Source organism: Natator depressus, chromosome 2, assembly GCF_965152275.1.
Source record: "Natator depressus isolate rNatDep1 chromosome 2, rNatDep2.hap1, whole genome shotgun sequence".
Classification (NCBI taxonomy): Eukaryota; Metazoa; Chordata; order Testudines; family Cheloniidae; genus Natator; species Natator depressus.
In genome coordinates this window covers 234,843,507-234,868,799 of record NC_134235.1, presented here as the reverse complement: position 1 = coordinate 234,868,799, position 25,293 = coordinate 234,843,507, and the positions used below count along the sequence as shown (strand labels likewise).

Sequence of the window (25,293 nt, the reverse complement as noted above, 5' to 3'; positions counted from 1 at the left end):
CTGCTTGTCCTGGCACCGCAGACTGCACTGTGCCCTAGAAACGGCCAGCAGCAGGTCCAGCTCCTAGGTGGAAGCGTGCAGGTGGCTCCACACGGCTCTCACCTGCAGGCACATCCCCAGATCCCATTGGTCAGTTCCTGGCCAATGGGAGTGCAGAGCTGGTGCTCGGGGCAGGTGCAGCATGCGGAGCCCCATGGCCCCTCCCCCATCTAGGAGCCGGACTGGCTGCGTCTGGGGCGCAGCGTGGTGTCTGAACACGTAGGGACTAGCCTGCCTTAGCCAGGCAGCACCGCCAGTGGGACTTTTAATGGGCTGGTTGGCGGTGCTGACCAGAGCCACCACAACCCAGTGCCTGACATTCCACGGCCCAGTACTGGGTTGTGACCCACAGTTTGAAAACCACTGTCTAGGGGTGAATCAGGAATGTGTAGTGAAGGAGGCTGTTCTCTCTAGGACCCCCACCTGAAAGTTGGAAGAAGTATAGCGAATGAGTCGGGGGGACTGCAGGAAAAGAAAGGGATGTTCTTGTGAAGGCTGTTGAACTCACCCTGGGGAATTGGATTTTATCCCTGACTCTCCAAAAAAGTTCCTTTGTGATACTGGAGACACTACTGTAATGATGCTGGTTCTGGTGGGACCCAACTGAGAGTGCCAATTTGGGACAAATTGCTTAAAACAGGGCAGTCACAGCCCAAGGCTGGGGTTTTTCCACCTCTAAGGCAAACCAAACCAGCCAGACAGAGAAGACTTTGGCTTTACCCCACTGGCTAACCACAAGTCAGACAAGCAATTCCCTTAGACACTCCAGTTTCCCAGTATCACCACTAGTGCCACTCGTTATGGGGACAGATGGTCATGAAAACCAATACCCCAGTAAAAGGAAAAAGGTTCTCTCCATCCCAAAGAACCAAGCCCCGGACCCAGGTCAATATACAAATCAGATCTTACCCACAAATCACGCTGTTGCCAACCCTTTAGAATCTAAAAATATAAAGGTTTATTCATAAAAGGAAAAAGATATAGATGAGACCAAGAATTGGTTAAATGGAATCAATTACATACAGTAATGGCAAAAAGAAAAAGAGGACTTGTGGCACCTTAGAGACTAAGCAATTTATTTGAGCATAAGCTTTCATGAGCTACAGCTCACTTCTGCTCAAATAAATTGGTTAGTCTCTAAGGTGCCACAAGTATTCCTTTTCTTTTTGCGAATACAAACTAACACGGCTGCTACTCTGAAACCTGTCAGTAATGGCAAAGTTCTTGGTTCAACTAGCAGTGATGGAATAGACTGCAGGTTCAAATCAAGTCTCTGGAGTACATCCACAGCTGGGATGGGTCTTTCAGTCCTTGGTTCAAAGCTTCAGTGTAGCAAAGTCCCTCCAGAGATGATAAGCAGGATTGAAGTCAAGATGGAGGAGCTGCAGCAGCTTTTTATATTCTCTTGCCATGTGGTCTGTCTTTCTGTCTTTGTTCCAAAGACAAGCTGTCCATCACATAGCATGGAAAAACCTCAGAGTTCTGTCCATAGGCATGTCTCTGCATACCTTGCTGAGTCACAAGGCGTGTCTGCCTTCTCTCAATGGATCATTTGTATAGCTGATGGTCCTTAATGGGCCATCAAGCAGGCTAGGCAGAGCTGACACCAACTTGTCTGGGTGTCACCCAGAAGCATACCATAAGTTTGAAATTCGGATGGTGTAGAGCCAATACTTATACCTTTAAATACAAAAATGATAGCATAATCGTAACCAGCAAACCATAACTTTGTCTTAGATACCTTATTTGACCGCCTTTATACAAGATTTGGTGCCACTACAGGACCTTGGCTGCAACAATGTTCTATAGTTCAAGTCAATAACATCACAACTACTTACACTGAACTTTTTACAGGTGTCTGCTAATTGTGTTCCTTATTTTATGGGTGAATAACTTGAGACATGTGTTAGCAGATTTGTAGAAATGCTGAATATTCACAACTACCACTGAAGTCATGAGCATTAACAGTATAAAGCTATAATAAACGTGTTAACTATTCTGGAAAAGCAAAAAAAAAACCAAAAAAACGAACGCTCAACAATTTTGGTTTTCATTTTCTTTGCATCAGTTCCCTGTCTGTAAAATACCATCTTACCTCACATAAGAGAAATTAACAGTTCTGTATTCACTGCATAGTTTAAATAATATGCAGTAAATAATTGAAAATTGAATGTTTGTGGGGTAGGGCGGGAGAGCTGTTGAGCCACTCTTTCAGTAAGCACCATCTCATTTGTCACTGACTGAAGTAGGAATCCAGTGTCTAAATAGTACGTGATCATGTAATTAAAGACTCTTTATAGTACGTATATGGCAAGAGGGTAAATCAAGGTTATCTGCGCAACCTTAATTCTGGCATTTCCTAATTTCTGAGTGGGTGACATTCTTTTAATTTTTTTTAATGTAACTATTCAGGGCAGAAAGGAAGTACGTTTGCTATACATGTTTAGTCTTTTTTTCAGTACAGAATTTGTAGTGATCTAAACTTTCAAATATACTGAAAAAGAAGAAAATGTATTACCTTACACAATCATTTGCAAATAACAAAACTACTTGGCAAATAACAGAATAATGATTGGAATGAAGGTGTGTGTGTGTGTGTGTTTGTGTGGGCGGGGGGGGAGGGTATAGGTTAACTAATTAAACATAAATGTAAACCATTATTCAAAAATCCTAGCTAGCCCATTTCTTAATACTGCTGTAATCTCTTGGCCCCTGTTTCTCCAGTATTTAAATGAAAGGATCTCTGAGAATAAGAGGCAAGGCAGAGTTCTGATTAAAAGACTAGTGGAAAAAAGAGTGGCTGTAAATTCAGAGGATCTAGTCAATAATACCTGCCCAAGTATAACTTTGACTAGATCTCCTCATCCCCTTCCTTGAGGCTGCCAGCCTAAATCCTGTGCAGTAATCTCTAAGATTTATCAAAATAGTTAATGAGAATTGAGAGATTCTTCAATTATTAAATGGTAGTTGTTAAATAACTTTTTCTTTTAAACCGGTGCAAATTTCTTGTGTTAATCGCTGCACAGAATTGTGATCAGTGAACTCCTATAGGCTTCTCACGGGAATAACACTACCAACATACTTGGCTTACTTAAGCATCTTGTTGTTTAATTGAACCTTTGAATTCAACTTGTAACAAGGAGACCTCTAGGAGCGGATAAACAGTTCCTTTTCCATATAAAGTGATATTCGCTAGTAGAAATTCCACTTGGGTAATTCATGAGATGAATTGAACAGAAAAGTCTTTAATGGTTCACAGGCAGTATTTAGGTTTCAGAGTAACAGCCGTGTTAGTCTGTATTTGCAAAAAGAAAAGGAGTACTTGTGGCACCTTAGAGACTAACCAATTTATTTGAGCAGAAGCTTTCGTGAGCTACAGCTCACTTCATCGGATGCATACTGTGGAAAATACAGAAGATGTTTGTTTTTTATACACACAAATCATGAAAACCTGAATTTGTGCTGGAAATGGCCCACCTTGATTATCATACACATTGTAAGGAGAGTGATCACTTTACATAAGCTATTACCAGCAGGAGAGTGGGGTGGGGGGAGAGAAAACCTTTGGTAGTGATAAACGCCCATTTTTTCATGATTTGTGTGTATAAAAACAAACATCTTCTGTATTTTCCACAGTATGCATCCGATGAAGTGAGCTGTAGCTCACGAAAGTTTATGCTCAAATAAATTGGTTAGTCTCTAAGGCAGTATTTAGTATTCCTGCATGTGCAAATTAGATTTGTACTTTTTGTTCTCCAAATCACTCACTTGAGTAGTGAGAATTTTCCCTTGTGTAATATGGCACTTCACTTTGACTGGAAAATGTACACCTCTACCCCAATATAACGTGACCCGATATAACATGAATTCGGATATAACACAGTAAAGCAGCGCTCTGGGGGGCGGGGCTGCGTGCTCTGGCAGATCAGCGTGTCTGGCTCCGACACGCTGCTCTGAGTGGCGTGTTAAGGGTGCTGGGCCGGGGCCGAGGGGTTGATAAAGGGCAGAAGATCTTGGGGGCTGTCAGGGAGGGGGGGAGGGTTTGGATGCTTCGGAGGTTCTGGGGGCGGGGCGGTCAGGGGGCGGGGAACGGGGGTGTTGGATAGGACTTGGGGGTGGGGGGTATGGGTAGGGGTAGTCGGGACAGGGAGCAGGGGTGGGTTGGATGGGTAGGGGGTTCTGAGGGGTCAGTCAGGGGACGGGAAGCGACTGTTAACAACAGAAATGCTCGAGGCCAAAGCAAGTTCGATATAACACGGTTTCACCTATAACGCGGTAAGATTTTTTTGGCTCCCGAGGACCGCATTATATCGGGGTAGAGGTGTATTTGAAGTTTTGCTCTCCCCTCCCAGTTTAACAGTCTTTGCAAAAAATTCCTTACTAAGGTCAGTACTTGTCAGATTCTTCTTAGGCCTGGTCTACATTGGGGGGAGGATCGATCTAAGTTACGCAACTTCAACTATGTAAATAAAGTAGCTGAAGTCGACGTACTTAGATCTACTTACTGCAGCCTCTTTACTGTGGTAAGTTGACGGGAGAGCGCTCTGCGGTCGATTTATCACGTCTGCGACCACTGCTGGATCAATCGCTGCCCGTCGATCCAGTGGGTAATGTAGATAAGCCCTTAGTGTCATTTCTCAAGTGTGAGAAACAGCTTGAAATGTTTTCCTCCCTGAAGGGCTGTCTTCACTAGGAAAAAATGTGGTCTTACCTTGCATTAGCTAACATGAGTTAAAGTCCTAATGAAGACAAGACAAGTTGTAGTTTTAACGTGAGTTAGCAGGTCAAGGTAAATCCTAAGCCCTTGCATAGTCTTTCTTTTCCATAATTTGTAAGTCTGACTAACCCCTCCCCTCCCCCCTGGCTCCCCCTCCACCATGTAGATCAACATGGAATCTTACACTGGCTTTAGAAATAAATATCTAGTATTGCACAGTTAACCAATCTGAAGAGCACATGGATTGTCATTAAACTAGCCAGTAATGACTTGAAAACAATATATGGAACAAAAGTAAATTGGATACTGTTTCAATAATGTGACCATAATGACACCATAGTCTCCTTCTGAAGAATGTATTTTCAAATACACTTAACTCCTGATGAGAACAGATTAATAATTTTTTTAATTATCAGATTATATTGTTCAACAAAAAGGATTAATGTTTTCTTTGAAAAACAGGATGGAAATTAAGATTTTGATTGCATCTGGCATTTCTAAGCCTGTTATTAGCAGCAGTAGTCTTGGTAAAAGAGTGATTTTACGCTTTCGGGGAATGTATATAAGGCTCTCTGGATGCAAGAGATTGCAAGATGTAGATTTTAATATTATTATTATTTTATTATTATGACTCTCTCCCATCTTGTAGACCCTTCATCTCCTTCCTGTGCCCCTTCCCCCCCTACCACCAAATTAAATAAAACCAGACAAAGTTAGTTACAGCTGTCCTGACTACAGGAGGTGAAAGATGTCGTCAGTGCTCATTGCTGTATAAACCTCAATCACTTTGTTTTATTTCTCTGCAGTTGGAAGTATGCTTAGTTCTTTTAGAGTGAAGGCTTTTAGGTTTTTAGATAAACATCTCTTAATTCTTCACTGTAATCTGTTCTTGCAACTTGGCTTTCCTAGCCTCTTTAGGGATATCACCAGCAGAGCAATTTATGAAGTGGAAGGCAGTTTATAAGTGGCAAATCTCCTAAATTCTCTCATTCTGTAAACTAAGTAATTCTGGAATGATGGAAGATGTACCAGTAGAACTATTTATCAGTATCCTGTCCATATCCTTTTTCTCCCCTCTTGGTGGTTTCAGTACTTGCTTGTCTTGACATTGTTGCTCTTCAGGGAATTGGTTTGGGAAGTGTCTTGACTGTTGGTAGAGAGAAGATAGACAGTGGTTATTGGTATAATGGAGGTGGCTGACAGTTTTTGCTTCTTGTGTGAGGAAGGAGCCGTGACAGTTGTAAGGGATTTCTTTCTGCGGATGATGTAGTCTACTCACCCATCACTGAGACTGGTGAAGTAATCCTACCTTCTTCAAATAGCTTCCCTATGTGTACTCCACTTCAAGTATGTATGTGCCTCTCAAGCCCTTGATCAGACATTTCTTGCTAGTAGTGTCCATTCAGCCTGCAAATGCACCCTATGCCTTCTCATGGCAGACACAGGCTATCTGGGGGTCAGCGGGCGAACCTCCCTCCATTCCTTCTCTAATGCGTTGGCCTGAGACAGAACCCTAGCACATCCCCCTAGAGCATACTCTGCCTTCTCTTTTTTCTTTTGCAGTTCAATACTTTTCTATTGTTTACAACAATAAAACTACCAACCCTCACTAGTTACCTGCAGAAATGGGAGAAATTCGTCCATTGGCCTGGTTGTTGCCGGCACAGAGTGCCCGAGGCAAGCAACAGCTGGGTTCGTTGCCCGGTATGCGTCGCATCAATGACCACAACGGGATGGAGAAGCAGAGAGATTTATTTGGAGCTCCAAATAGGGTGCAGGGAGACTGAGCTGTCTCAAATCCTGCAGCCGCGCATGCAGATTCCAGTATACATTTTATACCTTTGCCTACTTCACTACACAAGCTTATGCAACCAATTACCTGTTGCCCCATACAATACCATAGCCAATCAGCTAAAGCAGCCAGTTCTGTTTTTCCTCAGTAGCATTGCCTGAGCCTTGCCTTATTTGGGTCTATTTGTTACTGGTTTTTGCTCAACATTTCTGCCTTATCTATCTGTTTCCCAAGCCGAAGCTGGCCTTGGCTGGCGAGCCGTGTGCAAACCTGTCTGTTTGTGTGCTAGCTTCCTCATAGTTGTGCAGGGTCACATAAAGTTCAAGGAGCAGAGGGGCTTTAGTTTATCTGGGCCTAGAGCAAGAGGGCTTCATCGACACCCGTGGTCTTCCACCCTCCCAAGTTACCTAGTGTAGTGCCCAGTGTCACCAACACGGTGGTTGCTGTCTCAGGGTTGAATTGGTTCCTAGATTAACTGCTGGATCTGAAGACATCTGAGCTATCTATTAGTTTGGTCAAGTTATACTTAGCCGTGGTTTCAGCTTTTCATTTCCCAGCCAAGGGATTCTTTGATTTTGCTCACTTGGTATTGTCCAAGTGATGGTTAGTTTGCAGCAAGGGATATTTAGGTTAGATTTTAAGAACAGTGTTAACTGTAAATATAGGTAAGCACTGGAATAGATTACCAAGGGAGGTTGTGGAATCTCCATCCCTGGAGGTTTTTAAGACCGGGTTAGACAAATGCCTTTCTTGGATGGTCTAGGTATACCTAATCCTGCCTCAGCGTCAGAGGGTAGCTTAGATGACCTCAAGGTCCCTTCCAGCCCAGTGGTTCTATGATGATGCAAATAGGCATTTAGTTGCCTACATTTTATTAATTTCAGTGGGTTCAAAGCTGCATATTTAAACGTGAAGACTTCTATGATATTTTTAATTTTTTTAATCATTTAGCACCTCATCCTCCCCAGTTAATCCCATACCAGTACATTAATAGAGCATTAAGATTGAATGATTAAGCATCAAAAGTCAGTGCACATGCACACAACAATTATCCCAAAGCTCTGTTTCCCACATTTCAGGATTCAGCACTCTAACCTGAAGTAATTTTATGTATTTCCAAGTTCTCTTTGACTTACCTTCTCCCTCTTTTGCCCCCAACTTCCCTTTACACAGGCCTGCTGGTCACAGCAGTTAAATGGAAGGTGGGAAAACTACTGAATCCCTCCTCCTTTTTTCAGCTCCACCAAGATACCACGTTGCTAGACCTCTTCCTTCCTGCTCCCTTTTTGTTTGACGGAGCTTACCAAACCAAAAAAGAAAATTCCCCAAAAGCTAAGAAATAGACCTTGTTTACTCATCTTGCTATTGGAAGCCCACAAATACGGAAGCAACTTCTCAGTCAAAGAGAGAGCAGAATTATTCCTTTGGAAGTGTCCAAATAAGATGACTCAGGAGGATCAGACTGCGATGGTATAGATGAATTTGCTAAATGAACTTCTACTCAGTGTCCCTATTAAAACTGTTAGTTGGCAAGATTATCTTTTAGTCTCGTTACAAAACAATTTTAATGTATTTCAGGAACAAATGAGTATAATTAGACTACACTTTCACTCAGCAATCATGATCAAAGCCGAAGCAGCAGTTCTAGTCTGGTGTTTGTAGTAATTAGATTTTTGTGTTACAGTAATTAAAGTGAAACCTTTCTTAAGCAACTACTCAAGGGACTGATAAATCAGTTGAATAACAGAAGTGATCTTCTAATTATCTTCCATATTCACTACCAAGTGCTGCTCCAGATGTTTTGGGTCTCTTTTTGCAAAGGGGGCAAGGGACCTCTTGAGGTCCCTTCCAGCCCTACTATTCTGTAAAGTTGCCCTTATCAGACAGCTGAGGATTCCCTCACTATGGATGAATCTCGTGGTGGCATAAACTGATATAGCTCTAGATTACATCAGTGACTACTCTAACTTATGCCAGGAGCTAAAGCAGCCCTTAGCACCCTAGGAGATTAGAGGAATGCAAAAGTAGCTTAGATCCCCTGTGTTCTTGTAAATATCAAAACACACTTGTATAGTATTTCTTTGCTTACCCAATACTTCAGAAAATGAGCTGGAACCCCAAATTTAGTTCTTTGGAGTGTAAATTTTCATGGATAGATAGTGCTTTAAGAAGTAGTTTGCATAACCAATTACAGGTACACTTAAGTCCCAGTCACAACAGAAGGAAGATCCGAGGGGCTGAGACAGTGTCAACTTCTCACCCCTTTTTTGCCATCTCCCAGATATCCAGATAGAGGCTATGTCTACACTACAAGCATTACAGTCACATAGTTGCAGCTATGCTGCTATGATGTAGACACGACATCAACAGAAGGGTTTTTCCATCATTGTAGTAAATCCAATTCCTTGAGAGGCTAGGTTGACGAAGGAATTCTTCCATCAACCTAGCAGTGTCTATGTCCTACAAAGTTAAGTTGACATAAGCCACTTTGCATTGGGGGGGGGGGGGGTGTTTCTCCCACAAGGCCCGACGCTGACTGTTCTGGTCACAATTGTGAACTTCACTGCCCAGGGCCGGAAGGCCTCCCTCCTCTAAAGTCCCACAAGCTTTTGAAATGCATTTTCCTGATTTCCCAACTTGGCAAGCACACCTAGCAATTCTCCATTGTTGTGTGTAATTTACCAGCTGAGCATGCTGGCTATGTGCTCTAGCTTGGAGTAGACAAAAAATATTGGGTCCTTGGCCCTGTGGGGAGAAGAAACTGTGCAAGCACAGCTACAGACCAGCTGTAGAAATGTGGACCTCTATGAGTAAATTTAACGGGGCATGCAGAAAAATGGGTACAACAGGGACCAGCTGCAGGAAAGCAAAGGAACTGCAGCAGACATCTCAGAAGGCCAGGGAGGCCAACAGGTGATTAGGTGCCAAGCTGCCGACCTGTTACTTTTACAAAGAGCTGCATGCCATTCTTGATGGAGACCTCACCACCATGCCGCATACCACTGTTGATACCTCTGAGGAGTTTGAGCCACGGGCCCCTGACATGAACAGTGAGTAAGAGGAGTAGGATTGGGGGACATATGCTGTGAGCAAGGACCTGTTTTGAGACCCCACTGCAGATCAGTCATTCCTGGCAGTCGAGCCTGGGAGGGAATGATCCTCGGTAAGTGTTTAAATTTAATTTCCCGTTACAGTGTTGCTCAGTGTTGCTGGGCACAGCAATTGACTTTTCATTAATTTTTCTCATACTAGAAGAGGTAGCAGTACAACAAAGAGAGGTAGTGTTACCTGCCTTTCGTTGCCCTGCAGAGTTAGGCAAGGGGGGGCCATGTGGTTCATGTACATAGTGATGTCCCTTGACAGGTAGGACACAGCAGGCAGCTATAACCATTGGAATATTTTTTTTCTCACTGAGATCCAGTCTTGTGAGTAAACAATGCCAGCGTCATTTCAGTCTACCAAAAGCACAATCAGCTGTCATTCTGCACCTGCTGAGCTGGTAGTTAAATCTTTCCTTGGTGCTGTCAGAATGGCCAGTGTATAGCTTCATGAGCCAGGGGAGTAAGGGGTCAGCTGGGTCCCCAAGGATCACTGTTGGCATTTCATCATTCCCAATGGTAATCCCCCAGTCAGGAGAGTCCCTGCTTGTAACTTTCTGAAAAGTCCTGTGTTTTTAAAGATGGGAGAGTCCTCCACCTTCCCTGACTAGCCCATGCTGATGTCAGTGGAACATCTTCTGTGATCCATAAGTGCTTGTGTACACCATAGAAGAGATGTACTCTGTAGCAAGATGGTTTAGTGTCAAACATTTACATGCTATTGCTCATCTGCAGTTTGGGAACATCATTGCTGCACATCCACTCTACCCTGTATATTGCAGAGAGTCACATTTCTGCGTCGCAGGAGGTGATTAATGGCCCTGCACACTTGCATGACAGTGGCCTCCACAACGGATTTTCCAACTCCAAATTGTTTTCTGATTTGCCAGTTGGAATCTGGTGTTGCAAGTTTCCACAATGCCATTGCTACTTACTCCTCCATTGCAGGGCAGTTCTTATTTTGGTGTCCCTGCACTGGACGACTGGGACAAGCTCGGCACACAGTTCCAGGAATGTGGCCTTGCTCATCTGAAAATTCTGCAGCTGCTGCTCGTCATCCCAAGCGTATATTACTATATGAGCACTCCAGCATTTAAAGCTGCTCTATGAACGCCACCAGCAGCCTTGAATTGGTTCTTACTATGTCCCACAGCAATCTGTCCTCCAAGAAAACATGTTGCCTGCTTATTTGGTGGTTCGTGCAGCTCTAGAAATTCTGGAGGATCACGCATCCTGTGCTTAAAATGCTTAGGATAATAGTGCAGAGCTGTACAGTCTGTGCTTCTGTCAGAGATGTTGGTCAACAAGGAAGGCCAAGTGGGCTTATGGGATTTTGAAAGAAGGCATGAAAATTATGGGGTAGATGACATTATTGGATGGAGACAGTTGCACACTGGTAAGTGGACCTCTTGCTCCCAGTCACCCCTGTGTGCATTGCCAAAACTTCTCAAAAGACAGTGCGCTGGATGATGGTGGATTGCACACTGGGATGCCTACTCATGGAAAACTTCACTGCATTGATACAAGCACTCCTGGTGGGTACGTGCACCGCTGACACAACGAGCCAAATATGCATGCGCACAAACAATATGCTAATGTTGACAACTTTATGCCAAAGTAACTTGCATCGACCAAAGTTTGTAGTGTAGACATGGTCCATACTGGGCTTAGATCGGTTTAACTACGTATCTCGGGTGTGAATTTTTCACACGCCTGAGTGATGTAGCTAGGTCCACCTAAGGTCTTAGGTGTAGACCAGGCCTGAGTCTTCAGAGTATGGAACCAGGCCTCCCAGGAGGCAAGAGACTTCCAGGAGCAATCCGAGCAGCGCTGATGGTAGGGGGAAGGAGCCGGACTGGGCTGTACCCACTCATCCTCTGCCTCCACCCCAACTCGGGAGCTCAAATTTAGGTACCAACACCACAGTGGCCTACTGGCTGGAATTCCCACTCCTTCCTGGGAGGCAAGCAGCAGGAGCAGGGTGTGGGCTGGGCAGGTCACTTGCTCCACTGTGGAGCTGGGCTCTAGTAACACAACCTCACCAGCACCTAGGACAGTGATGTAGGGCAGGAGTTCCCACAAATTCCCAGGGTCTGATTTCTCAGGAGGCAAGAGAAACACCTTCTGGTTGCTGCTTGTGTTCTGGTTGCTGCTGGTCACTTCTGCAGAGAGAGAAGCATAATGAAAGCCTTTAAAATGAGACTGGTGGCTGCTGTTTTGGTTGAGCTTTGAAATAGAGGAGAACTTAACTTTATAAAAAGTTAATCGTTGTTCAGATGTATAATAATAGTTGGGACAACTGTGTGTGACAAAAGTGTGTGTGTGTGTGTATATACAGAAATTAAGAACTAACAAGAAGCATGCCTGGCATTATCCTGATTACTAGTGCTTGTATGTTCTGTCTCTTTGGGTTTTTAAAAATTAGCTCTTCAGGGCAGGGTCCATATCACCATAACAGTTTCAATTATTTTGGTAATTTTATTTAAAAATACCTGTTGGCAAGTATGTCTGCAACAGTACAGACAACAAAAAAGGATTCAGGAAATGTTTTTGACAAATAGATTCCTTTCTGTATTAATATGCCTAGAACTTGTCGTTTAATTACTCAAGTACAGAACCGTATTTCCCACACCCCTCAGAAGCAGTGCAAAGGCCTGGGGAGTCTGGTAATGGAGGAGTTGAGGAAGAGGGAAGTAATTGCTGGGAAGGAAACTGGGAGTGAGTCTGGAGGTTTGTTGGGTGTGGGTGGGAGAAGGATGGAATAGGTTTTTTGTTTTGTTTTTTGTTTTTGTTTTTGTTTGTTTTTTTTTTTGTTTGTTTTTTTGTTTGGAGGGGAGATTATTGCGGATTTGTGGAGCCACTCCCGTGCAGGCCCTGGATGACCTCTAGCCTCTCCCATTCAGCCAGATATAAGCTGTCCTTGTCCCCATGTTCCCTCTACCTCCACTCCCCTTCAGTCCCTGGCTCAGTGCTGTCACCCCATTACCTCCTGTGACCCTCTGTCCATCCTTCCCACACACACACCCCCATCCCATGCCGCCGCATCTGACCTTATGGGCAGGATACTGTGAGGAAGGTAGTCTCTGCCCACTCCCTCTCCTTGGCTGGCTGCTCCTGCCATGAGCTGGCTGCCCTCTCTTCTGGTGCCACATCCACCCCTGGTGGTCAAAAGCTATTTAGAAAAGCTGGACGAGCACAAGTCCATGGGGCCGGATGCGCTGCATCCGAGAGTGCTAAAGGAGTTGGAGGATGTGATTGCAGAGCCATTGGCCATTATCTTTGAAAACTCATGGCGATAGGGGGAAGTCCCGGACGACTGGAAAAAGGCTAATGTAGTGCCCCTCTTTAAAAAAGGGAAGGAGGAGGATCCTGGGAACTACAGGCCAGTCAGCCTCACCTCAGTCCCTGGAAAAATCATGGAGCAGGTCCTCAAGGAATCAATTCTGAAGCCGTTAGAGAAGAGGAAAGTGATCAGGAACAGTCAGCACGGATTCACCAAGGGCAAGTCATGCCTGACTAATCTAATTGCCTTCTATGATGAGATAACTAGCTCTGTGGATGAGGGGAAAGCAGTGGACGTGTTGTTCCTTGACTTTAGCAAAGCTTTTGACACGGTCTCCCACAGTATTCTTGCCAGCAAGTTAAAGAAATATGGGCTGGATGAATGGACTATAAGGTGGATAGAAAGCTGGCTAGATCGTCGGGCTCAACGGGTAGTGATCAATGGCTCCATGTCTAGTTGGCAGCCGGTATCAAGTGGAGTGCCCCAAGGGTCGGTCCTGGTGCCAGTTTTGTTCAATATCTTCATTAGTGATCGGGAGAATGGTGTGGATTGCACCCTCAGCAAGTTCCCAGATGTCACTAAACTGGGAGGAGAGGTAGATACGCTGGAGGGTAGGTATAGGATACAGAGGGCCCTAGACAAATTAGAGGATTGGGCCAAAAGAAATCTGATGAGGTTCAACAAGGACAAGTGCAGAGTCCTGCACTTAGGATGGAAGAATCCCATGCACCGCTACAGACTAGGGACCGAATGGCTAGGCAGCAGTTCTGCAGAAAAGAACCTAGAGGTTACAGTGGACAAGAACCTGGATATGAGTCACCAGTGTGCCCTTGTTGCCAAGAAGGCCAATGGCATTTTGGGCTGTATAAGTAGGGGCATTGCCAGCAAATCGAGGGACGTAATCGTTCCCCTCTATTCGACATTGGTGAGGCCTCTATCTGGAGTACTGTGTCCAGTTCTGGGCCCCACACTACAAGGATGTGGAAAAATTCGAAAACGTCCAGCGGAGGGCAACAAAAATGATTAGGGGACTGAAACACATGAGTTAGAGGAGAGGCTGAGGGAACTGGGATTGTTTAGTCTGCAGAAGAGAAGAATGAGGGGGGATTTGATAGCTGCTTTCAACTACCTGAAAGGGGGTTCCAAAGAGGATGGATCTAGACTGTCCTCAGTGGTAGCAGATGACAGAACAAGGAGTAATGGTCTCAAGTTGCAGTGGGGGAGGTTTAGTTTGGATATTAGGAAAAACTTTTTCACTAGGAGGGTGGTGAAACACTGGAATGTGTTACCTAGGTAGTTGGTGGAATCTCCTTCCTTAGAAGTTTTTAAGGTCAGGCTTGACAAAGCCCTGGCTGGGATGATTTAGTTGGGGACTGGTCCTGCTTTGAGCAGGGGGTTGGACTAGATGACCTCCTGAGGTCCCTTCCAACCCTGATATTCTATGATGTAATTGCAGCTTCCCTTTGCCTCCCCCATCAGAATCAATTATTCTGCCTGGTATGGGGGGACACGTTAATTCTGTGCTTGGCAATGTTGCAGAATTGCCCCAGGAGTAAAGTTTATTCAGGGCTTTGTGCTGTTGTTACCTGATTCTGGCTGAGGTCTTTTGGAGCTACTGCAATACAAATAACTATCAAATTAATAATAGGTAAATTTAATTGGGACTACATTTACATTTATTTAGACTGATAACCTATAACTTAGAAATCCAGCAGTTGGATTTTAACCAAATTCTATGTAGTCAGGTATTAATGGAGGGGAGTTTCTTGGTCATTGAAGACAAGTCTGCTTACACAAAGGCTGATTTGATCCAGTCGTAACACACTTCCTTCTGCATTTTGAGTAGAGTAACACTAATAATCTGTAGTAATGGTATTTTGTGTTTTCAAAGCACTGTACAAATATTACTACTTCACAATTCTTTGTGAAGTAAGTATAAATCCCCCTTTTTGCAGATGTGGAAACAGCTACAGAAAGGTTTTAGCTTGTGCAGTCACATCAGTGCCCTAACCAGAATTAAAATAAGTTTCTCATACCTTTGTTCAGTACATCAGACCATAATGTCCATTTTACTATAACTGCTGTATAAGTATTTTTTATTGCTCCTTGTTTTCTCAACTTTTTTCATTCTTTGTTGAAGCTGTAATTAATGATGATTACTGAGTAATTAATGATCTATTAATTTTTCTATTAGTGAATAGTAAATTCGAACTACTTTGAGCAGATCTCTTGAAACTTCAGCAGATGTATGCTTAATGTAGAAATACAAAGTACCTATTATAGGAATGTATAAAAATATAAAATTTTACTATTAAATACACCTGCCAAATGACTTTTCAAAGTCTGTTCTTTCTCAGAAAGCTGAAGATGTAGTAGTGTGTTTTTTATTTCTGGAAACTGGACTTCAAATCTTTAACAAGGTCCTAATAGTTTTCCAGAGTTATCAAGGTTTTTGCAGTGATCCGATCTGCACAATGTGCTCTGTGCACAGCTAGCCTTCAAGACCATTGAGAAACTAATTCTGCACTAGCTTTAATCTCCCTATTTGCTTAGTTTGAGCCAAATGGAACAAGTTAAATGAATTGTCAAGAAATTGCACTGGTTTCCTGTTTGCTTGTGAAAACAAACCAGGGTGCTTGACTTGAATCTAAAAAGCCCTGTGTTTGTTTGGCCATGGCTATCTGAGAGGGCATCCCAGCATTGGAGGTCAGTCGAGGTACTGGAGCTAATGATTCCTTTTGATTTAACATTTGTGGACTGGTAGTAGGGCATTATCATGAAGGACCCTCCAGCTCTAAAATTCTATCTTACCACTAGTTTGACAAAATCTGTTGGCCTTAAGACCAGTCTATTCTCCCAAGTGAGGCATGTAATATTATATTGGATGAGTTTTCCAGTGGTGACAGTAAGCACTTTCCAAAATGCCATCCCAGATCAAATGACTTACAAGCACAAGTCCCATTGGATTTCAGTGGGACTTTGGATGCTTTGAAAACATTAACACAGTCAAGTTTCCATGTTAGTTTGCCATATTAGTTAAGGCCCAGTGATAGTGATGGGTACATGTATCAATGAATAAATGAGATGAGGCTCTTTCCCCCTCTCCCTCCCTTCCTTCCCCTGCCCATTTCTTCACTTTACAAAATCAGTCCAGACTGATGATTGTGATGAATTATGTACCTGCAAGGTTGTTACAAGTCAAAATTTGAGATGCATTGGCAGACATGAGTGGAGAAATTTGTACAGAATTTACTCATGATTCCAGGCTCAAGCTAATGATCTGAGCGCTGAAATTTACATGTACATTTTGGGGTTTTTGGAAGATTTTGTTGAATGGAGTGTAGTCTAATTATGGCTTTCACTTCCTGAGTTATGCGTGTAGGCATTACAAGCTATTAGTGTGGTTTCTTCTTTCAATCGTTCATAAGTCTTTTTATGAAGACTTTGAGCCTCAGTCATAAGACTTGTATTTGTATTTAATTTTTGTAAATGTAATTTTGCATTCTTTTCTTGTATGATTAACTTTTATAAGGTATCTTGTAACTTTTCGGCAGTTTGTTGGTTGAAGGGGAAATACATAAAACAGTCAATACCAGATTCTGATAGAACAGTGCACAAACTCATTTAGTCTCTTATCCCAATCTAAGGAAGGAGTGTCGGTGTGTGGTCTGTCTGTGGGTGTGAGTACAGGCTAAAGCCCACTCTGTAGAGTAGACTGCCATACTTGAAAACCATTTCTAAGCATAGCTCAAACATGCATCATCTCTAAAACCACTTTTGAACGCATTGTTTGTTGTGGACAGGATCAAACTCTTCTAACATTTTTTCACAATCTGTGCTTGAGACCTGAGGCATGACTTTTTGTGTGTAGAGGTCTTACTGTTTACTAGTGTGGTTGGAACGTAGTACCGTCAGACATCTACCCCTTCTGTGTTTAAATATATACTTTACGTGTCTAGAAAATTCAAAAAACTAAAACTTTAGATTTAAAATGGGATTGTCAAAAGCACACTGACCTAACTTCTCATAAAATTAATCAACAGGAGCCATTGACTTCAGTGGATACAGAATTAGGCCAGTGCTTGTCATGTTTCAAAAAAAGCTCATCCTTAATGAATATCTGATAAGAGTAATGTTAGCCAGGTAGCATAAATATTTTTTTTACTGTTTTAAAAATGTAGCGGTGTCAAAATTTTCAAAGTAGAGCTATCGGAAATCATCAGGGCAGAGAACATATTTGAAAATGAGGACTGGAATTAAAGTAGAATGAGGAAACTAGTGGACAGGATATGCAGTTCAAGAATTCCTGTACAGAAGAACTCCGTGTATGAACCATCATTTTGGGGGAAACCAACTCTAGAGAGAGAGAGCTATTTCCAGAGTTGAAGCTTTGTGCCATTTTGGTGGAGGTACCGGATTCAAAGGACAGGCTTTGAATGATCATTTTCACTAAACTGATTAGTGGATTAAATCTTCATGATGGTATAGGAGTAACTTTAATTGTTTTTTCAATGGATATTCATTAAACTAATATATCTATGTCAGAATACAAATGTTTCCAACACAAATAATTTTAATCAGGGTGGATAAAAATCAGTGATTTTAAAAATAAATCAGATTTTTTTATTTATTTAAATCAGGTTTTTTCCCTCAAAGCATTTTATCAAAAAAATCCATCTAAAGATAAATTATAGCTCAAACGTGTCTCATCATGGAATAGGGATTATAAATTCCAATTCTATAGTATGAGACAATATATTCATGTAATGTTTAAGACTCATTTTGTAAATGAGTTCCAATAGTTCATGGATTAGGGACCCAATTCTATGGGGTTTCACAGGCTTCTGTATAGATTATTTAGGTTAATCTTTCTATCTACCCAATGGGACCCAGTGCACAATCTAGAAGATACCATCAGAGATGCTTAGTTTTGCAGTTTTCAAACTGGATTTGTCTCCCCAGAGGTAACATGCTTGTTAACAGCAAAAATGTTTTTAAATAAATATATAGAGGTGAGAAATAACAGACCTCAACTCTATTGTCCCTCTGCAAATTTGTGTACACAGTCAATCCCTTACCTCTCTCTAAAAGTGCAGTTTCAAAAAGCTAAATGAATAGAAGATGGTTGGGGCCGGAATAGATCTGGACAAGGAGAAGAAGTCTGGAGATAAAACGAGCATGTCCCTCACTTCTTGCATTTTGTTAAAATATTATATGTTTGCTCTTTGAAGAAGAAAATCCAGAATACATAATGTTGTTGTTTTTTAGTTAAATAAAACAATTTAAATGTCTGTCTGGTGGTGGTCTCCTCCTAATACTGCATGGCAAGAAAATCCTCCAAATATTAATGATTAACCTGATGAATTGGAGATAGTTCACCTCCCAGTGACTTCATAAATATCTGCTTCAATTACCTTTGGTAAATAAAATAACCAACCAACCAACCATTCATTTTCTGATATATTTTTAAAACTAATTGAAAAGTTTTCAAAATAAATCATTGTTTAAAAATGTATAGTGTGTACCTTCTAAAAATGAAACCTACATCTATCTGAGTTGTGAAGAATATGTATTAAGGTTACAACAACCAACAAGAATGAACATTTATGTAGAAAACCATGATTAAATCGAGTCTTCCTGACTAGTGATTTAAATCATGATTTGATTTAAAAAAAAAATACACATAGCTGACAGGTAAACCAAAATGCACAAGGCAAAATGGATCCTTCTGAGAATGCAACAGTGACCAGTTTTATCCTGCAGACTCAAATAACCACAAGCAAGATATTTGTATGCTTTTTGAAGCTTTTGAAGCTTCAACTCCAAGCTGGCACAACTGGAACTTAACTTTCTACAAAATTGGTGGGAAAACATAGGACAATCAATCAACTGTAGGATAAAGATAGACATGCATATGGAGACCTTCATGCAAGAGGACGTAAAACAGGAATGCAATCTCAGCCCAGTCCTTGTCAGTATGTACATCAGTAGCAAAACCCAGGATTTCCACTAAATGCCTGATACCTGCTGCTGATCTGGTTATACTATTGCCCTCTTAATATATTTATTCAAAAGAATTTCCACTTGCTAGAAATGTACTGTAAAATAGGTTCTACAGAGCAGCCTGGGAACAATCAAAACTTTTTTTTTCTTTTTTTTTTCTTTAACAAAAAAATTCTTAAATAATATGTTCCTGGGCATCATAATAAATGTACTATGAAGCCTTGTATAGCTATAAAAATCACATCTAGACTTTTTTGCATGCAATAAGGAACAATTAAATAACTACCACTTTCTGATAAAACCACTAATCTATTTTACAGTATAATTCCACCTGTTCTACTGCATGGGAATGTATTCTAGTGCCATCTTTAGCTACCATGATAACAGTTGAGACAAAATTCCAGTGGAAACCATTTCACCTCCACTTCCACTAATTACTATTTATTAGACAAGTACTCAGCAACAATGATTAGAGCAGACCTAATCAACATACAGAGAAGAACTCTAAACTTTTGGTGCCCTCTCTGCCAAAACAGCATAGGTCTCTCTGTTACAAAGCACTAGAGCAGTGGTCTCTACAGAAGAAGACTGGTGGCCCGCCTGCGGTAAGTCGTCCGGAGGGGAACACCAGCCATGGACGTGCTGCCACCGAAGGAAAAAAACAGCAGAGTGCCGTTCGGCGCTCCTGCTGCCACGCACCCCATGGGATGCATCCCAGTTTGGAGACCACTGCACTAGAGGATCAAAAAATGAATCGAATTACAAGTATAACCCCTTACCATGTATCACGCCTGGGTCTCTCAACTGTAACCTCTTTACCAGTGAAGCAAGCAACTTTACCTAAAGTTAAAAAAGGTCAAGAAACCCTGCATTGTTAAATAAAATACCAGTCTACAGCTCAGTTGGAGGAACAGATCAAAACTAACTAATTAAACTGGTGCAAATCTATATAACAGAACTCTTCCACTCAGTTTTTCTGTATTTTATTATGAGGTCGTCTAAGGGCAGATTCTACAGTACAGAAATGGTGACTATGGGTGCTCTTCAGATTATGACTGTGTATGTGCAGCATCTGTGCTTCCATAATATAAATAACATTAAACTTGAGGTGGAAACTCGAAAGTAGAGCTCCAAGCAAACCAGAAAAGAAATATAATACAAAAGGGTGCTAAAAACCATGTAAGTTTAAACTAGTGAGGGTAATAACATCACATAGTTGCTCAGTAAGTAATGTATGCATCTTGATGGCTTAGTTTGTTTTTATTTCAATAAAAAGGATCTTGTTTACCTACCATGCAGGCTTTGCTGTTACTCCTAGCTGTCCCCAGCTATGCCACAGCAATGTAAAAATTGACAGATTTCTTAAAAGTTGCACTGCTACCCACACTGTATAGTACCAATGGGAAACTGACCATGGTCCTCAATACTTACAAGGTTCTGCAGCTTGGCAGAGCTATGATTAGATCAAGAATTGGGTTTGGCTGCAGGCTTGAACAACATCACTTAAGCTTCCAAATGTGAAATGAATTTAAACTTAACTGTAAAGGCTAGAAAATGTCATTTATTTTAATTAAAGCATACATTTTTGCCCTATTTAAAACTTGGCACTAAACTCACCAAGATAAGTTAGATAATTATTAAATTGTTCTTTCAAGCCAGCATCCAAAATACAAAAAACTGCAATATATAGTTTGAGGATTTGTGTCAGAAATAACTACTTTTTCACAAAATCATGTACAATTCTTTATTTTTTCAATGATCAGAGGTTGTAAGCCTCATATAGTATCTGCTCCTGGAGGAATTTTGCAGTTTTGCACCACTGCATGTGTGCATAATTCACATGCCATGCATATTTTTAATTTTTTTTGCAGAAAATAACTTCTGCTGGAAAGTCGCTACAGTTCCCCTTTTGCCCACCAGAGAGCGCTGTGGCACTAGAACAGAGCAGCCACTCCTGGCCAGCTAGCGGGGGGGGGGAGAGAGAGCCTGTAGCGCCGCCTTCACAGTGCCTGTCGTGCCAGGTCAGGAGACTGGGGATATAGGGAAACAGACAGTATGGCGCTGCTGCGGGGTGAGACAGGGCTCATAACGGTTAGTGGGGGATGACAGGCTGGGGGTAGGGGCTGAATGGGAGTGGAGGTGCAGGGGACAGGGGAGGGAGTGCAGGGCCACATAGGGACAGGGAGGTGCCTTAGTGGAGGTATGGGGACAGGGGCAGATGTGCCTGACTGAGTGGGAGAGACTAGCGGTCAGCCAGGGTCTGAATGGGGGAACCCTGCCCCCCCAAAAAAACCTGTTCCAACTTGTCCCATCCTATCCAACAACTCTCCAGATTCACACCCAGGTTCCTTCCCAGCAATTACTTCCCTCTCCCTCAGCTCCTCTGTTACCTCTGACTCCCCCAAATCTTTGCACTGCTTCTGAGGGGTGTGGGAAATACCAACTTAAATGAATTATTAATCAGAGTTCTGCATTAATATGCCTAGTAAGTAATCTATTTGCCAAAAACCATTTCCTGAATCTTTATTTATTAGCTGTATTGTTAAGACATGCTTGCTGACAGGTATTTTAAAATAAATTACCAAACTAACTGAAAGTGGTGTGATTATATGGTGTTATTTTGACAAATAAAATATGCAAAATTTTAAAATATTGTGTCCATAATGTTTAGGTTTTTTGGCACTTAATTTTTTGGCACAGAATTCCCCCAGGAATAACATATCTAATAAAAAATGGGCAGTGACAAAAAATTAGAGAAGCTAAAACCCAGGGTGGTAGTGTGAAGCCCTGACTGTTTGCTTGCCACAGTATCTACCTCTAACAAGTCTTAGATGAGTGGTCCCCAAACTGCGCAGTGCGCCCCCTGTAGAGGGACATGGAGGACAGTTTGGGGGGGGGGGCGCAGCGGGGCCCGGGCCAGCCCTTATGGGAGGGAGCGCCACCCAGCTCTGCCCCCAACCTCTGCTCCCAGACTCCGCTCCCACTCCCAGTCACAGCTCTTGGCCCTGGCCCCAGCCACAGCTCCACTCCTGGCCGTAGCTCCCAACCACAGTTTCCAGGGGGAGAGGGCGGCATGTGGGGTAAGTGGGGCATGACTTAAAGTTTGGGGACTACTGCCTTAGAGTATCCCGCTGTACTTGGTATTGTTGAGACATCACCTGGAGTATTGTGTCCAGTTTTGGATACCACACTTTAAGAAAGATGTGGACAAAATAAACAGAGCCCAGAAGAGAGCAACAAAAATGATAAGATGTTTTAAAAGCCTGACTGACCTATGAAGAGAGGTTTTAAAAAAAATAAAAATAAAAAAACTGGACATGTTTAGTCTTTTAGAGAGAAGACTGATAACAGTCTTCAAATATTGTGTTAAGGTCTATTTATAAAGAGGATGGGGATCATTTGTTCATGTCCACTGGAGGTAGGACAAGAAGTAGTTGACTTAATCTGCAGCAAGGGAGACTTAGATTAGATATTAGGAAGAACTTTCTAACTATAAGGGTAGTTAAATACTGGAATAGACTTCCTTCCAATGAAGGTTGTAAAATGCCTGTTATAGTAGGTTTCTAAGAACAAATTAGACAGACAGCTGTCAGGGATATATATTTGGGGGTGTGTGTATATATATTTGATCCTGCTTCATCATGAGGACATGGCCTAGATGACCCCTCAAGGACTCTTCAGGCCTTCATTCTATGATTCTATCCTTTTATACTTCTACAAGTATTTGTTTTAGCTTGACATGCAAATAACATGTCATTGAATAGTCCATAATATTTCCTTAAATACAAAATAGTGTTGCTTGTACCCATAAGGGATTTTGGTTGGTGGGTTTTTTGCTATTTCTAAATAGCTGCCTCTGTACAGAAGAGAACTCTACAGCTTTCCAGTAGTCAGGGCTGTGTGTGTTGTGTGAGCTCCACCTACTGGAAGTCAACTTGGTGTATCCTTGTTACGTTACTTGGAACATCTCCACTAAAATGTAGTGTTTAATTTATCATGTCTTGTCTTTTCTTTGTGATGTAAATACAGAAATCAACAGAAACTAATGTTTTATCTTTTTTTAAAAATGGGCTAGGAAAGTAAGGTGAACTCATCACACCAGATGTCTCAGTAGAATGTCAATTTTCAAATCCCTTTTCTTTTTTTCTTTTTTTTATTTGTAGGAACATCATCTTCAGCGAGCTATCTCGGCACAACAGGTATATGGAGAGAAGAGGGATAATATGGTTATACCGGTCCCAGAGGCAGAAAGTAATATTGCTTACTATGAATCTATATATCCTGGGGAATTTAGGATGCCAAAGCAGCTCATTCATATACAGCGTAAGTATAAATATTTTTAAACTGTATGTGAAAGCCTATATCCAAAATGTTCTTTAAACTGGTAATTTAAAGGAATTTCTTTAAAAACCTATTGAACTACTGTTGAAACTTCCTTTCGAAGATTAATGTTTGTGCAGCATCTTAAGATGTAAACCAGTGGTGGGTGATCTGCAGGCCACACACAGCCCATCAGGATAAGCTGGTAGTGGGCCACGAGACATTTTGCGGATGTTGACCCGACTGTCCGCAAGCACAGCCGCCCTGCAGCTCCCAGTGGCTGCGGTTTGCCATTCTCTTCAATTAGAGGGAGTATGTTCACCTCTTAAGATACATTCTAGAATTCTTCAGCTGCTTCTAGAGGCCTAGGTGGCCCACTTGGGTGCTGTTGCTTGTTTTCATCTTTATCTGGCTAGGAGATTTCAGCTGTTCCTTTTGGATGTGGATCTCACCACAGTCATTACTTTACTTCGGGCGGTATGCTTTAATTAGCAATATCTTGAACATACCTGTGCCCCATAAACTGAATAGACTCCCAGTTTATTTCTGGATAAAAGATTGGGATTGATTTATAATCCTCTTTCTTGAGAGTACTGACTACTTCCATGATCATTTTATTTCCTCATGCTCTCTCCTGATAGTATAGGTCAATTGACATTCTTAAGCTGACTGCCCTGTGAACAAAAAACAGTCTTCAAAATGTTTCCTGTATGTAAAGTTAGATTATCATAAAGAGTAGATTCAATGATTGGTTAAAAATCATGCCAGATGAACCTATTTTTTATTTATTTTTGTTTTTGTTTTTCATTTAAGATATTAAGGTTATTGGTGAGGGGAACTTGGGTGATGTCAATGTAGTCATCAGTGAAGCTTTTTGTTGAAATACCACATATAGTTGGGGTGAAATTCTGGCTTCCTGGAAGTAAAAACAAAAAACTGACTTCAACAGGGCCAGGATGTCACTCCAGATTCTTAGATTGGACTATAGGAAGTATACTGGATAGTAAAATGATAAGCAGTTGAATGCTTAGATATTATATTTATAATGTCATCTTCAGTTAATGTCTGCTTGCATTGTGTCATTGCTTCTGTTAATTTTATTCTCTTTTTATTCTTGTTCACTGTATTTTATATCTGTTTAATAAAAGTATCAAGTTGTTACAATCCCAGACACTTCTATTGTTGTTGCAACAAAATACTTCCATGGTACTTCCATGTTAACATTCACTGTATTGTTTAGCTTTTAGTTTGGATGCTGAACAGCCGGATTATGACTTGGATTCAGAAGATGAGGCCTTTGTGAATAAATTGAAGAAAAGAATGGACATCTCTCCTTTGCAGTTTGAGGAGATGATAGACAGGCTAGAAAAGGGCAGTGGTCAGCAGGTACAACATTATTTCAGATAAAAAAAATTAAAAAAAACCAACCTTTCATATGCTGCTATTTCTTGTAACACATTGGGTTTTACATCTAGCCAGTCAGCCTGCAGGAGGCCAAACTGCTTCTGAAGGAAGATGATGAATTAATTAGAGAAGTGTATGAGTACTGGATTAAAAAGAGGAAAAATTGTCGAGGTCCCTCTCTTATCCCAGCAGTAAAACAAGAGAAGCGAGATGGTTCCAGCACAAATGATCCTTATGTTGCTTTTAGAAGGCGAACAGAAAAGATGCAGACTCGAAAAGTGAGTAGATATAAAATCTGGCACATTCTTACTGTATTGAAGCATTACTAAGTCAACTTAACTTTGAATACTGAATCTTGAAAAGAAATGGGGGGGAAAAAAAACACACTATTTGCCTGCTAATGGCACCACTCAATTGAAATAATATACAGTTTAACTACAGAAGTGTGTATCCCAGGAGTGTCACTGTCTTTTTTTTTTTTTGTAGGTCACTACAAAATCGAGTAATAATAATAATGCAGGTGACTTGTAACTTGCAGTAGATATAAGTTTCTCTGTTTGTACTTTGACATGTCAAAATGCTTGATACAAACTTATTATAGAAATTAAACAAACTTCAATGAAAACAAAATGAAAAT

The 25,293-nt window shown here is 41.6% G+C and overlaps 1 protein-coding gene across 3 annotated transcripts in view; it reads left to right on the top strand.

Moving 5' to 3' along the window:
- EPC1 (enhancer of polycomb 1) overlaps positions 1 to 25,293 on the top strand; it is an 81,946-nt gene that overhangs the window by 23,819 nt on the left and 32,834 nt on the right. For all 3 annotated transcript variants that reach the window (XM_074946189.1, XM_074946190.1, XM_074946191.1), the window contains exons 2-4: positions 23,096 to 23,255; positions 24,493 to 24,638; positions 24,728 to 24,934. In XM_074946189.1, the coding sequence (XP_074802290.1) occupies positions 23,096 to 23,255; positions 24,493 to 24,638; positions 24,728 to 24,934 (513 nt within the window). The remainder of the gene's footprint in view (positions 1 to 23,095; positions 23,256 to 24,492; positions 24,639 to 24,727; positions 24,935 to 25,293) is intronic.